At 43.4% G+C, this 15066-nt stretch overlaps 1 protein-coding gene across 1 annotated transcript in view; it reads left to right on the top strand.

Annotated features, from left to right (window-relative positions):
* The window catches only part of LOC130343177 (otogelin-like), a 117316-nt gene extending 102611 nt beyond the window's left edge, over positions 1 to 14705 (top strand). Inside the window, exons 25-28 of the mRNA XM_056554335.1 lie at positions 12598 to 12717; positions 13527 to 13572; positions 13788 to 13867; positions 13946 to 14705. Coding sequence (XP_056410310.1) covers positions 12598 to 12717; positions 13527 to 13572; positions 13788 to 13867; positions 13946 to 14146 — 447 coding nt within the window. The 3' untranslated portion in view covers positions 14147 to 14705. The remainder of the gene's footprint in view (positions 1 to 12597; positions 12718 to 13526; positions 13573 to 13787; positions 13868 to 13945) is intronic.
* The last annotated feature ends 361 nt before the right edge of the window (positions 14706 to 15066 follow it).

Raw genomic sequence — 15066 nt, 5'->3', positions numbered from 1 at the left:
TGATCTTCTCACTCCATGTCTCTTGTCTCTATGATCTTCTCACTCCGTGTCTCTTGTCTCTATGATCTTCTCACTCCGTGTCTCTTGTCTCTATGATCTTCTCACTCCGTGTCTCTTGTCTCTATGATCTTCTCACTCCATGTCTCTTGTCTCTATGGTCTTCACTCCATGTCTCTTGTCTCTATGATCTTCTCACTCCATGTCTCTTGTCTCTATGATCTTCTCACTCCATGTCTCTTGTCTCTATGGTCTTCACTCCATGTCTCTTGTCTCTATGATCTTCTCACTCCATGTCTCTTGTCTCTATGATCTTCTCACTCCATGTCTCTTGTCTCTATGATCTTCTCACTCCATGTCTCTTGTCTCTATGATCTTCTCACTCCATGTCTCTTGTCTCTATGATCTTCTCACTCCATGTCTCTTGTCTCTATGATCTTCTCATTAAATGTCTCTTGTCTCTATGATCTTCTCACTCCATGTCTCTTGTCTCTATGATCTTCTCACTCCTTGTCTCTTGTCTCTATGATCTTCTCACTCCATGTCTCATGTCTCTATGATCTTCTCACTCCATGTCTCTTGTCTCTATGATCTTCTCACTCCTTGTCTCTTGTCTCTATGATCTTCTCACTCCATGTCTCTTGTCTCTATGATCTTCTCACTCCTTGTCTCTTGTCTCTATGATCTTCTCACTCCATGTCTCTTGTCTCTATGATCTTCTCACTCCATGTCTCTTGTCTCTATGATCTTCTCACTCCATGTCTCTTGTCTCTATGATCTTCTCACTCCATGTCTCTTGTCTCTATGATCTTCTCACTCCATGTCTCTTGTCTCTATGATCTTCTCACTCCATGTCTCTTGTCTCTATGGTCTTCACTCCATGTCTCTTGTCTCTATGATCTTCTCACTCCATGTCTCTTGTCTCTATGATCTTCTCACTCCATGTCTCTTGTCTCTATGATCTTCTCACTCCATGTCTCTTGTCTCTATGATCTTCTCACTCCATGTCTCTTGTCTCTATGATCTTCTCACTCCATGTCTCTTGTCTCTATGGTCTTCTCACTCCATGTCTCTTGTCTCTATGATCTTCTCACTCCATGTCTCTTGTCTCTATGATCTTCTCATTAAATGTCTCTTGTCTCTATGATCTTCTCACTCCATGTCTCTTGTCTCTATGATCTTCTCACTCCTTGTCTCTTGTCTCTATGATCTTCTCACTCCGTGTCTCTTGTCTCTATGATCTTCTCACTCCGTGTCTCTTGTCTCTATGATCTTCTCACTCCGTGTCTCTTGTCTCTATGGTCTTCTCATTAAATGTCTCTTGTCTCTATGATCTTCTGACTCCATGTCTCTTGTCTCTATGGTCTTCTCATTAAATGTCTCTTGTCTCTATGATCTTCTCACTCCATGTCTCTTGTCTCTATGATCTTCTCACTCCATGTCTCTTGTCTCTATGGTCTTCTCACTCCATGTCTCTATGATCTTCTGACTCCATGTCTCTTGTCTCTATGGTCTTCTCATTAAATGTCTCTTGTCTCTATGATCTTCTCACTCCATGTCTCTTGTCTCTATGATCTTCTCACTCCATGTCTCTTGTCTCTATGATCTTCTCACTCCATGTCTCTATGATCTTCTCACTCCATGTCTCTTGTCTCTATGATCTTCTCACTCCATGTCTCTTGTCTCTATGATCTTCTCACTCCATGTCTCTTGTCTCTATGATCTTCTCACTCCATGTCTCTTGTCTCTATGATCTTCTCATTAAATGTCTCTTGTCTCTATGATCTTCTCACTCCATGTCTCTTGTCTCTATGATCTTCTCACTCCTTGTCTCTTGTCTCTATGATCTTCTCACTCCTTGTCTCTTGTCTCTATGATCTTCTCACTCCGTGTCTCTTGTCTCTATGATCTTCTCACTCCATGTCTCTTGTCTCTATGATCTTCTCACTCCATGTCTCTTGTCTCTATGGTCTTCTCATTAAATGTCTCTTGTCTCTATGATCTTCTGACTCCATGTCTCTTGTCTCTATGGTCTTCTCATTAAATGTCTCTTGTCTCTGTGATCTTCTCACTCCATGTCTCTTGTCTCTATGATCTTCTCACTCCATGTCTCTTGTCTCTATGGTCTTCACTCCATGTCTCTTGTCTCTATGATCTTCTCACTCCATGTCTCTTGTCTCTATGATCTTCTCACTCCATGTCTCTTGTCTCTATGATCTTCTCACTCCATGTCTCTTGTCTCTATGATCTTCTCACTCCATGTCTCTTGTCTCTATGATCTTCTCACTCCATGTCTCTTGTCTCTATGATCTTCTCACTCCTTGTCTCTTGTCTCTATGGTCTTCTCACTCCGTGTCTCTTGTCTCTATGATCTTCTCACTCCTTGTCTCTTGTCTCTATGGTCTTCTCATTAAATGTCTCTTGTTTCTATGATCTTCTCACTCCATGTCTCTTGTCTCTATGGTCTTCTCACTCCATGTCTCTTGTCTCTATGATCTTCTCACTCCATGTCTCTTGTCTCTATGGTCTTCTCACTCCATGTCTCTTGTCTCTATGGTCTTCTCACTCCATGTCTCTTGTCTCTATGGTCTTCTCACTCCATGTCTCTTGTCTCTATGGTCTTCTCACTCCATGTCTCTTGTCTCTATGGTCTTCTCACTCCATGTCTCTTGTCTCTATGGTCTTCTCACTCCATGTCTCTTGTCTCTATGGTCTTCTCACTCCATGTCTCTTGTCTCTATGGTCTTCTCACTCCATGTCTCTTGTCTCTATGATCTTCTCACTCCATGTCTCTATGATCTTCTCACTCCATGTCTCTTGTCTCTATGATCTTCTCACTCCATGTCTCTTGTCTCTATGATCTTCTCACTCCATGTCTCTTGTCTCTATGATCTTCTCACTCCATGTCTCTTGTCTCTATGATCTTCTCACTCCTTGTCTCTTGTCTCTATGGTCTTCTCACTCCGTGTCTCTTGTCTCTATGATCTTCTCACTCCTTGTCTCTTGTCTCTATGGTCTTCTCATTAAATGTCTCTTGTCTCTATGATCTTCTCACTCCATGTCTCTTGTCTCTATGATCTTCTCACTCCATGTCTCTTGTCTCTATGATCTTCTCACTCCATGTCTCTTGTCTCTATGATCTTCTCATTAAATGTCTCTTGTCTCTATGATCTTCTCACTCCTTGTCTCTATGATCTTCTCACTCCTTGTCTCTTGTCTCTATGATCTTCTCACTCCTTGTCTCTATGATCTTCTCACTCCTTGTCTCTTGTCTCTATGATCTTCTCACTCCATGTCTCTTGTCTCTATGATCTTCTCACTCCATGTCTCTTGTCTCTATGATCTTCTCACTCCATGTCTCTTGTCTCTATGATCTTCTCATTAAATGTCTCTTGTCTCTATGATCTTCTCACTCCTTGTCTCTATGATCTTCTCACTCCTTGTCTCTTGTCTCTATGATCTTCTCACTCCATGTCTCTTGTCTCTATGGTCTTCTCATTAAATGTCTCTTGTCTCTATGATCTTCTGACTCCATGTCTCTTGTCTCTATGGTCTTCTCATTAAATGTCTCTTGTCTCTGTGATCTTCTCACTCCATGTCTCTTGTCTCTATGATCTTCTCACTCCATGTCTCTTGTCTCTATGATCTTCTCACTCCTTGTCTCTTGTCTCTATGGTCTTCTCACTCCATGTCTCTTGTCTCTATGGTCTTCTCACTCCATGTCTCTTGTCTCTATGATCTTCTCACTCCATGTCTCTTGTCTCTATGATCTTCTCACTCCATGTCTCTTGTCTCTATGGTCTTCTCACTCCATGTCTCTTGTCTCTATGATCTTCTCACTCCATTTCTCTTGTCTCTATGATCTTCTCACTCCATGTCTCTTGTCTCTATGATCTTCTCACTCCATGTCTCTTGTCTCTATGGTCTTCTCACTCCATGTCTCTTGTCTCTATGATCTTCTCACTCCATGTCTCTTGTCTCTATGGTCTTCTCACTCCATGTCTCTTGTCTCTATGATCTTCTGACTCCATGTCTCTTGTCTCTATGGTCTTCTCATTAAATGTCTCTTGTCTCTATGATCTTCTCACTCCATGTCTCTTGTCTCTATGGTCTTCTCATTAAATGTCTCTTGTCTCTATGATCTTCTGACTCCATGTCTCTTGTCTCTATGGTCTTCTCATTAAATGTCTCTTGTCTCTGTGATCTTCTCACTCCATGTCTCTTGTCTCTATGATCTTCTCACTCCTTGTCTCTTGTCTCTATGGTCTTCTCATTAAATGTCTCTTGTCTCTATGGTCTTCTCACTCCGTGTCTCTTGTCTCTATGATCTTCTCACTCCTTGTCTCTTGTCTCTATGGTCTTCTCATTAAATGTCTCTTGTTTCTATGATCTTCTCACTCCATGTCTCTTGTCTCTATGGTCTTCTCACTCCATGTCTCTTGTCTCTATGATCTTCTCACTCCATGTCTCTTGTCTCTATGATCTTCTCACTCCATGTCTCTTGTCTCTATGGTCTTCTCACTCCATGTCTCTTGTCTCTATGATCTTCTCACTCCATGTCTCTTGTCTCTATGATCTTCTCACTCCTTGTCTCTTGTCTCTATGGTCTTCTCATTAAATGTCTCTTGTCTCTATGGTCTTCTCACTCCATGTCTCTTGTCTCTATGGTCTTCTCACTCCATGTCTCTTGTCTCTATGATCTTCTCACTCCATGTCTCTTGTCTCTATGATCTTCTCACTCCATGTCTCTTGTCTCTATGATCTTCTCACTCCATGTCTCTTGTCTCTATGATCTTCTCACTCCTTGTCTCTTGTCTCTATGGTCTTCTCACTCCGTGTCTCTTGTCTCTATGATCTTCTCACTCCTTGTCTCTTGTCTCTATGGTCTTCTCATTAAATGTCTCTTGTCTCTATGATCTTCTCACTCCATGTCTCTTGTCTCTATGATCTTCTCACTCCATGTCTCTTGTCTCTATGGTCTTCTCATTAAATGTCTCTTGTCTCTATGATCTTCTCACTCATTGTCTCTATGATCTTCTCACTCCTTGTCTCTTGTCTCTATGATCTTCTCACTCCATGTCTCTTGTCTCTATGATCTTCTCACTCCATGTCTCTTGTCTCTATGATCTTCTCACTCCTTGTCTCTTGTCTCTATGATCTTCTCACTCCATGTCTCTTGTCTCTATGATCTTCTCACTCCATGTCTCTTGTCTCTATGATCTTCTCACTCCATGTCTCTTGTCTCTATGATCTTCTCACTCCATGTCTCTTGTCTCTATGATCTTCTGACTCCATGTCTCTTGTTTCTATGGTCTCCTCATTAAATGTCTCTTGTCTCTATGATCTTCTCACTCCATGTCTCTTGTCTCTATGATCTTCTCACTCCATGTCTCTTGTCTCTATGGTCTTCTCACTCCATGTCTCTTGTCTCTATGATCTTCTCATTAAATATCTCTTGTCTGTATGATCTTCTCTTTGTCTCTATGGTCTTCTCATTAAATGTCTCTTGTCTCTATGATCTTCTCACTCCATGTCTCTTGTCTCTATGATCTTCTCACTCCATGTCTCTTGTCTCTATGATCTTCTCACTCCATGTCTCTTGTCTCTATGATCTTCTCACTCCATGTCTCTTGTCTCTATGATCTTCTCACTCCGTGTCTCTTGTCTCTATGATCTTCTCACTCCATGTCTCTTGTCTCTATGATCTTCTCACTCCATGTCTCTTGTCTCTATGATCTTCTCACTCCATGTCTCTTGTCTCTATGATCTTCTCACTCCATGTCTCTTGTCTCTATGATCTTCTCACTCCATGTCTCTTGTCTCTATGATCTTCTCACTCCATGTCTCTTGTCTCTATGGTCTTCTCACTCCTTGTCTCTTGTCTCTATGATCTTCTCACTCCATGTCTCTTGTCTCTATGATCTTCTCACTCCATGTCTCTTGTCTCTATGATCTTCTCACTCCATGTCTCTTGTCTCTATGATCTTCTCACTCCATGTCTCTTGTCTCTATGATCTTCTCACTCCATGTCTCTTGTCTCTATGATCTTCTCACTCCATGTCTCTTGTCTCTATGATCTTCTCACTCCGTGTCTCTTGTCTCTATGATCTTCTCACTCCATGTCTCTTGTCTCTATGATCTTCTCACTCCATGTCTCTTGTCTCTATGGTCTTCTCACTCCATGTCTCTTGTCTCTATGATCTTCTCACTCCATGTCTCTTGTCTCTATGATCTTCTCACTCCATGTCTCTTGTCTCTATGATCTTCTCACTCCGTGTCTCTTGTCTCTATGATCTTCTCACTCCGTGTCTCTTGTCTCTATGATCTTCTCACTCCGTGTCTCTTGTCTCTATGATCTTCTCACTCCATGTCTCTTGTCTCTATGGTCTTCACTCCATGTCTCTTGTCTCTATGATCTTCTCACTCCATGTCTCTTGTCTCTATGATCTTCTCACTCCATGTCTCTTGTCTCTATGGTCTTCACTCCATGTCTCTTGTCTCTATGATCTTCTCACTCCATGTCTCTTGTCTCTATGATCTTCTCACTCCATGTCTCTTGTCTCTATGATCTTCTCACTCCATGTCTCTTGTCTCTATGATCTTCTCACTCCATGTCTCTTGTCTCTATGATCTTCTCACTCCATGTCTCTTGTCTCTATGATCTTCTCATTAAATGTCTCTTGTCTCTATGATCTTCTCACTCCATGTCTCTTGTCTCTATGATCTTCTCACTCCTTGTCTCTTGTCTCTATGATCTTCTCACTCCATGTCTCATGTCTCTATGATCTTCTCACTCCATGTCTCTTGTCTCTATGATCTTCTCACTCCTTGTCTCTTGTCTCTATGATCTTCTCACTCCATGTCTCTTGTCTCTATGATCTTCTCACTCCTTGTCTCTTGTCTCTATGATCTTCTCACTCCATGTCTCTTGTCTCTATGATCTTCTCACTCCATGTCTCTTGTCTCTATGATCTTCTCACTCCATGTCTCTTGTCTCTATGATCTTCTCACTCCATGTCTCTTGTCTCTATGATCTTCTCACTCCATGTCTCTTGTCTCTATGATCTTCTCACTCCATGTCTCTTGTCTCTATGGTCTTCACTCCATGTCTCTTGTCTCTATGATCTTCTCACTCCATGTCTCTTGTCTCTATGATCTTCTCACTCCATGTCTCTTGTCTCTATGATCTTCTCACTCCATGTCTCTTGTCTCTATGATCTTCTCACTCCATGTCTCTTGTCTCTATGATCTTCTCACTCCATGTCTCTTGTCTCTATGGTCTTCTCACTCCATGTCTCTTGTCTCTATGATCTTCTCACTCCATGTCTCTTGTCTCTATGATCTTCTCATTAAATGTCTCTTGTCTCTATGATCTTCTCACTCCATGTCTCTTGTCTCTATGATCTTCTCACTCCTTGTCTCTTGTCTCTATGATCTTCTCACTCCGTGTCTCTTGTCTCTATGATCTTCTCACTCCGTGTCTCTTGTCTCTATGATCTTCTCACTCCGTGTCTCTTGTCTCTATGGTCTTCTCATTAAATGTCTCTTGTCTCTATGATCTTCTGACTCCATGTCTCTTGTCTCTATGGTCTTCTCATTAAATGTCTCTTGTCTCTATGATCTTCTCACTCCATGTCTCTTGTCTCTATGATCTTCTCACTCCATGTCTCTTGTCTCTATGGTCTTCTCACTCCATGTCTCTATGATCTTCTGACTCCATGTCTCTTGTCTCTATGGTCTTCTCATTAAATGTCTCTTGTCTCTATGATCTTCTCACTCCATGTCTCTTGTCTCTATGATCTTCTCACTCCATGTCTCTTGTCTCTATGATCTTCTCACTCCATGTCTCTATGATCTTCTCACTCCATGTCTCTTGTCTCTATGATCTTCTCACTCCATGTCTCTTGTCTCTATGATCTTCTCACTCCATGTCTCTTGTCTCTATGATCTTCTCACTCCATGTCTCTTGTCTCTATGATCTTCTCATTAAATGTCTCTTGTCTCTATGATCTTCTCACTCCATGTCTCTTGTCTCTATGATCTTCTCACTCCTTGTCTCTTGTCTCTATGATCTTCTCACTCCTTGTCTCTTGTCTCTATGATCTTCTCACTCCGTGTCTCTTGTCTCTATGATCTTCTCACTCCATGTCTCTTGTCTCTATGATCTTCTCACTCCATGTCTCTTGTCTCTATGGTCTTCTCATTAAATGTCTCTTGTCTCTATGATCTTCTGACTCCATGTCTCTTGTCTCTATGGTCTTCTCATTAAATGTCTCTTGTCTCTGTGATCTTCTCACTCCATGTCTCTTGTCTCTATGATCTTCTCACTCCATGTCTCTTGTCTCTATGGTCTTCACTCCATGTCTCTTGTCTCTATGATCTTCTCACTCCATGTCTCTTGTCTCTATGATCTTCTCACTCCATGTCTCTTGTCTCTATGATCTTCTCACTCCATGTCTCTTGTCTCTATGATCTTCTCACTCCATGTCTCTTGTCTCTATGATCTTCTCACTCCATGTCTCTTGTCTCTATGATCTTCTCACTCCTTGTCTCTTGTCTCTATGGTCTTCTCACTCCGTGTCTCTTGTCTCTATGATCTTCTCACTCCTTGTCTCTTGTCTCTATGGTCTTCTCATTAAATGTCTCTTGTTTCTATGATCTTCTCACTCCATGTCTCTTGTCTCTATGGTCTTCTCACTCCATGTCTCTTGTCTCTATGATCTTCTCACTCCATGTCTCTTGTCTCTATGGTCTTCTCACTCCATGTCTCTTGTCTCTATGGTCTTCTCACTCCATGTCTCTTGTCTCTATGGTCTTCTCACTCCATGTCTCTTGTCTCTATGGTCTTCTCACTCCATGTCTCTTGTCTCTATGGTCTTCTCACTCCATGTCTCTTGTCTCTATGGTCTTCTCACTCCATGTCTCTTGTCTCTATGGTCTTCTCACTCCATGTCTCTTGTCTCTATGGTCTTCTCACTCCATGTCTCTTGTCTCTATGATCTTCTCACTCCATGTCTCTATGATCTTCTCACTCCATGTCTCTTGTCTCTATGATCTTCTCACTCCATGTCTCTTGTCTCTATGATCTTCTCACTCCATGTCTCTTGTCTCTATGATCTTCTCACTCCATGTCTCTTGTCTCTATGATCTTCTCACTCCTTGTCTCTTGTCTCTATGGTCTTCTCACTCCGTGTCTCTTGTCTCTATGATCTTCTCACTCCTTGTCTCTTGTCTCTATGGTCTTCTCATTAAATGTCTCTTGTCTCTATGATCTTCTCACTCCATGTCTCTTGTCTCTATGATCTTCTCACTCCATGTCTCTTGTCTCTATGATCTTCTCACTCCATGTCTCTTGTCTCTATGATCTTCTCATTAAATGTCTCTTGTCTCTATGATCTTCTCACTCCTTGTCTCTATGATCTTCTCACTCCTTGTCTCTTGTCTCTATGATCTTCTCACTCCTTGTCTCTATGATCTTCTCACTCCTTGTCTCTTGTCTCTATGATCTTCTCACTCCATGTCTCTTGTCTCTATGATCTTCTCACTCCATGTCTCTTGTCTCTATGATCTTCTCACTCCATGTCTCTTGTCTCTATGATCTTCTCATTAAATGTCTCTTGTCTCTATGATCTTCTCACTCCTTGTCTCTATGATCTTCTCACTCCTTGTCTCTTGTCTCTATGATCTTCTCACTCCATGTCTCTTGTCTCTATGGTCTTCTCATTAAATGTCTCTTGTCTCTATGATCTTCTGACTCCATGTCTCTTGTCTCTATGGTCTTCTCATTAAATGTCTCTTGTCTCTGTGATCTTCTCACTCCATGTCTCTTGTCTCTATGATCTTCTCACTCCATGTCTCTTGTCTCTATGATCTTCTCACTCCTTGTCTCTTGTCTCTATGGTCTTCTCACTCCATGTCTCTTGTCTCTATGGTCTTCTCACTCCATGTCTCTTGTCTCTATGATCTTCTCACTCCATGTCTCTTGTCTCTATGATCTTCTCACTCCATGTCTCTTGTCTCTATGGTCTTCTCACTCCATGTCTCTTGTCTCTATGATCTTCTCACTCCATTTCTCTTGTCTCTATGATCTTCTCACTCCATGTCTCTTGTCTCTATGATCTTCTCACTCCATGTCTCTTGTCTCTATGGTCTTCTCACTCCATGTCTCTTGTCTCTATGATCTTCTCACTCCATGTCTCTTGTCTCTATGGTCTTCTCACTCCATGTCTCTTGTCTCTATGATCTTCTGACTCCATGTCTCTTGTCTCTATGGTCTTCTCATTAAATGTCTCTTGTCTCTATGATCTTCTCACTCCATGTCTCTTGTCTCTATGGTCTTCTCATTAAATGTCTCTTGTCTCTATGATCTTCTGACTCCATGTCTCTTGTCTCTATGGTCTTCTCATTAAATGTCTCTTGTCTCTGTGATCTTCTCACTCCATGTCTCTTGTCTCTATGATCTTCTCACTCCTTGTCTCTTGTCTCTATGGTCTTCTCATTAAATGTCTCTTGTCTCTATGGTCTTCTCACTCCGTGTCTCTTGTCTCTATGATCTTCTCACTCCTTGTCTCTTGTCTCTATGGTCTTCTCATTAAATGTCTCTTGTTTCTATGATCTTCTCACTCCATGTCTCTTGTCTCTATGGTCTTCTCACTCCATGTCTCTTGTCTCTATGATCTTCTCACTCCATGTCTCTTGTCTCTATGATCTTCTCACTCCATGTCTCTTGTCTCTATGGTCTTCTCACTCCATGTCTCTTGTCTCTATGATCTTCTCACTCCATGTCTCTTGTCTCTATGATCTTCTCACTCCTTGTCTCTTGTCTCTATGGTCTTCTCATTAAATGTCTCTTGTCTCTATGGTCTTCTCACTCCATGTCTCTTGTCTCTATGGTCTTCTCACTCCATGTCTCTTGTCTCTATGATCTTCTCACTCCATGTCTCTTGTCTCTATGATCTTCTCACTCCATGTCTCTTGTCTCTATGATCTTCTCACTCCATGTCTCTTGTCTCTATGATCTTCTCACTCCTTGTCTCTTGTCTCTATGGTCTTCTCACTCCGTGTCTCTTGTCTCTATGATCTTCTCACTCCTTGTCTCTTGTCTCTATGGTCTTCTCATTAAATGTCTCTTGTCTCTATGATCTTCTCACTCCATGTCTCTTGTCTCTATGATCTTCTCACTCCATGTCTCTTGTCTCTATGGTCTTCTCATTAAATGTCTCTTGTCTCTATGATCTTCTCACTCATTGTCTCTATGATCTTCTCACTCCTTGTCTCTTGTCTCTATGATCTTCTCACTCCATGTCTCTTGTCTCTATGATCTTCTCACTCCATGTCTCTTGTCTCTATGATCTTCTCACTCCTTGTCTCTTGTCTCTATGATCTTCTCACTCCATGTCTCTTGTCTCTATGATCTTCTCACTCCATGTCTCTTGTCTCTATGATCTTCTCACTCCATGTCTCTTGTCTCTATGATCTTCTCACTCCATGTCTCTTGTCTCTATGATCTTCTGACTCCATGTCTCTTGTTTCTATGGTCTCCTCATTAAATGTCTCTTGTCTCTATGATCTTCTCACTCCATGTCTCTTGTCTCTATGATCTTCTCACTCCATGTCTCTTGTCTCTATGGTCTTCTCACTCCATGTCTCTTGTCTCTATGATCTTCTCATTAAATATCTCTTGTCTGTATGATCTTCTCTTTGTCTCTATGGTCTTCTCATTAAATGTCTCTTGTCTCTATGATCTTCTCACTCCATGTCTCTTGTCTCTATGATCTTCTCACTCCATGTCTCTTGTCTCTATGATCTTCTCACTCCATGTCTCTTGTCTCTATGATCTTCTCACTCCATGTCTCTTGTCTCTATGATCTTCTCACTCCATGTCTCTTGTCTCTATGATCTTCTCACTCCATGTCTCTTGTCTCTATGATCTTCTCACTCCGTGTCTCTTGTCTCTATGATCTTCTCACTCCGTGTCTCTTGTCTCTATGATCTTCTCACTCCGTGTCTCTTGTCTCTATGATCTTCTCACTCCGTGTCTCTTGTCTCTATGATCTTCTCACTCCGTGTCTCTTGTCTCTATGATCTTCTCACTCCGTGTCTCTTGTCTCTATGATCTTCTCACTCCGTGTCTCTTGTCTCTATGATCTTCTCACTCCGTGTCTCTTGTCTCTATGATCTTCTCACTCCGTGTCTCTTGTCTCTATGATCTTCTCACTCCGTGTCTCTTGTCTCTATGATCTTCTCACTCTGTGTCTCTTGTCTGTATGATTTTCTCTTGTCTCTATGATCTCCTTATTAAATGTCTCTTGCCTCTATGATCTTTTCTCTTGAGATTTTACTCCTCTATGTTCTTTCTGCCTTTATATTCAGACATCTGTTCCTTTATTCATCTCTGTGGATTCTGCCTCTGTTCTGGCGCCTCCATTCCTCCAGATCCAATATGTGATTGATCCTAGTAAATGAATAGTTCCACTATGGCCGCCCTCTCTGATGTAATGCCTAATAGGAGTCCGGCCTAGTTCTGTCCAGAGTTTGTAAGCATGTTTTATGTTTTCTGTCTTGTTTTGTGCATTACGTTTTTTTCCACTTTTTATATAGCCCGGGTCTACCTGGATTTCTAAGTGTGTCAGATATGACTGCACAAACACCCCCATAGGACCAGTGTTGGTCACCTCCACCGTCAGCTGCCCCCCCTTTAATGAGACTGAATGCATAAAGGTCAGTGTTTGCTCCCTAACCTACTGCTTGCTTTAGTGTAGATCTAATGGGCGCTTGTACTAATTCCGGTGGCGGTGCTAACCTGGAGGGGCAAAATCCCTTCTGGGAATCTGCTTTGGCTGGGTTGGGGGCACTTCTGTAATTCTCCTAAATGTGGAAGTCAGGGCAGAGCTGGCAGCTTTAGACCCCATGACTGGTCCATGTAGGACGTACATACGATGATATCACAGCCGTGTCCTGAATCAAGGATTGTGCATCCTGCGCTGTCACCCCCGAGCCGCAGGAGTAATAGATGTCTGCCAGCTGCCGCCTTTCCCCTGACCTCACAGCTGCGCAGATCATTTTCCCCAGCGACACATTAAATGAAAACTATCATAAGTAACGTGAACCGTAGAACATTGAGGGGGCTTCCAATTCTTCACGCTCGCTCCTTTACATGGTTTGGGGTAAACCCTCTTTTCCTCATATGGATAGAGTCGCTGTGTGGCGGGTCGGCCTCCATCATTTCCCTTTATTAGCATCTACTTTCCAGCAGGATCCCTGTGGTGACTAGAATGGAGAAGGCATATAAAGGGTTCAGGATCACATGACCTTGATGTTGGTTTCCTATTAATGATGAGTGACCGGGCCCTGGGGGGCCCTAGTACGGCTCGTATGTTGGCTCCTTTGTGAGACGTGTTGATCCCAGAGCGGAAGGATGACACTGAGGATGAAGATATGTGGGGTCTGTTGTGTCCCACCTGTGGATGTAGAAGAGGTGGAGCATATCACCCCCGGTCACTTTATCTTCTCAGTTTTCTTTTTTCCAGATGGGAGGATACGTGGTGTCGTTCTTAGACGGATGCTGTAAAACATGTGAGTAAAGTCTTACAGGCCGATCAGGTCATAGGTGCGGCCATACCTTGTCCCCTCTGTCTTATCATATAGTGGTGGAGACCCCCGGTATGGAGCAGACGTGATCTTCCTGACTCGTGACCCTCTCAGAGATCCTGGGGTGGATAATGAGGGTAGAAACTCTCTGAACACAAATCCAGAAAACCCCAAAAGACAAGTTCTCTTGTATTTTCCAGGTAAAGAGGATGGAAAGTTCTGTAAGAGAGTCACCGTGCGGATGACCATCAGGAAGAACGACTGCAGAAGTAACACTCCGGTAAGTAGGAGCCGCTATAGTGGGGGGATCATGTGATATCCTGGAGACAGTGACATCATTCTCTCCATATCGCTGCAGGTGAACATCGTGTCATGTGACGGGAAGTGTCCGTCTGCCAGTATCTACAACTACAACATTAACACGTATGCGCGCTTCTGTAAGTGCTGCCGCGAGCTGGGGCTCCAGAGACGGGTCGTGCATTTATATTGCAGTGGAAACTCCACCTGGGTGAACTATTCCATCCAGGAGCCCACGGACTGTTCCTGCCAGTGGTCCTGAGCGCTGCGGCACGCCAAGACGACGGAGGCTCGGCATGGTGGACTCTGTATATAGTCACCGCTCCCGTCTTAGGCCAAGGAAATGTGCCAGAAAACTAGGTCTGTCTCGGCTGCAGAAGGTTGTGTTTCTCTCATTCGGTTGTCTGAGATCTTCACCCCACGCAGCATCCATGAGACCTTCCTGGCAGCGGCCGAATGGTGTCTGACATGGATGAAGCTGCTCAGGTCACCTCTCCCGATCGTCTCCCATCATCCTCCATGTGTGGCCCCTTCCATAAGTGACCAGGGTGAGATGGATCCAGTGGCCGCTCCGGATTTATCAGCCTCCAGTGCAGGACAGGTTTCTTCCCAGCAGGGGGCAGTCGGGAGTGCTGTGGACAGGTCATGTGGTCCTTGCCCCAGGGCTGGTCATGGCCGCGTCTCTCCCCATCAGTCATGTTGGTGCCGCACTGTCACCAGTAAGTATGTGATGCCGCTCCCGGATCGGAGCACTTACCTGAAAAGCTGACAGTCACTCTGTGCCCAGATCACAACGCTGACAATAAAATGAGAAAACCTGAGGCTGTGACATCGTCTCATTCCTAACCGATCCCCGATACAACCGGATCCGTGCCGGAGGAAGTGAGGGGGTCATGTCACACAGTCTCATTCCTAACCGATCCCCGATACAACCGGATCCGTACCGGAGGAAGTGAGGGGGCATGTCACATAGTCTCATTCCTAACCGATCCCCGATACAACCGGATCCGTGCCGGAGGAAGTGAGGGGGTCATGTCACACAGTCTCATTCCTAACCGATCCCCGATACAACCGGATCCGTACCGGAGGAAGTGAGGGGGCATGTCACATAGTCTCATTCCTAACCGATCCCCGATACAACCGGATCCGTGCCGGAGGAAGTGAGGGGGTCATGTCACACAG

This window comes from Hyla sarda, unplaced genomic scaffold (assembly GCF_029499605.1).
Source record: "Hyla sarda isolate aHylSar1 unplaced genomic scaffold, aHylSar1.hap1 scaffold_674, whole genome shotgun sequence".
In the NCBI taxonomy this organism is placed as follows: domain Eukaryota; kingdom Metazoa; phylum Chordata; class Amphibia; order Anura; family Hylidae; genus Hyla; species Hyla sarda.
The sequence above is the reverse complement of the archived record's forward strand: the minus strand, read 5'-3'. Positions and strand labels throughout refer to the sequence as shown.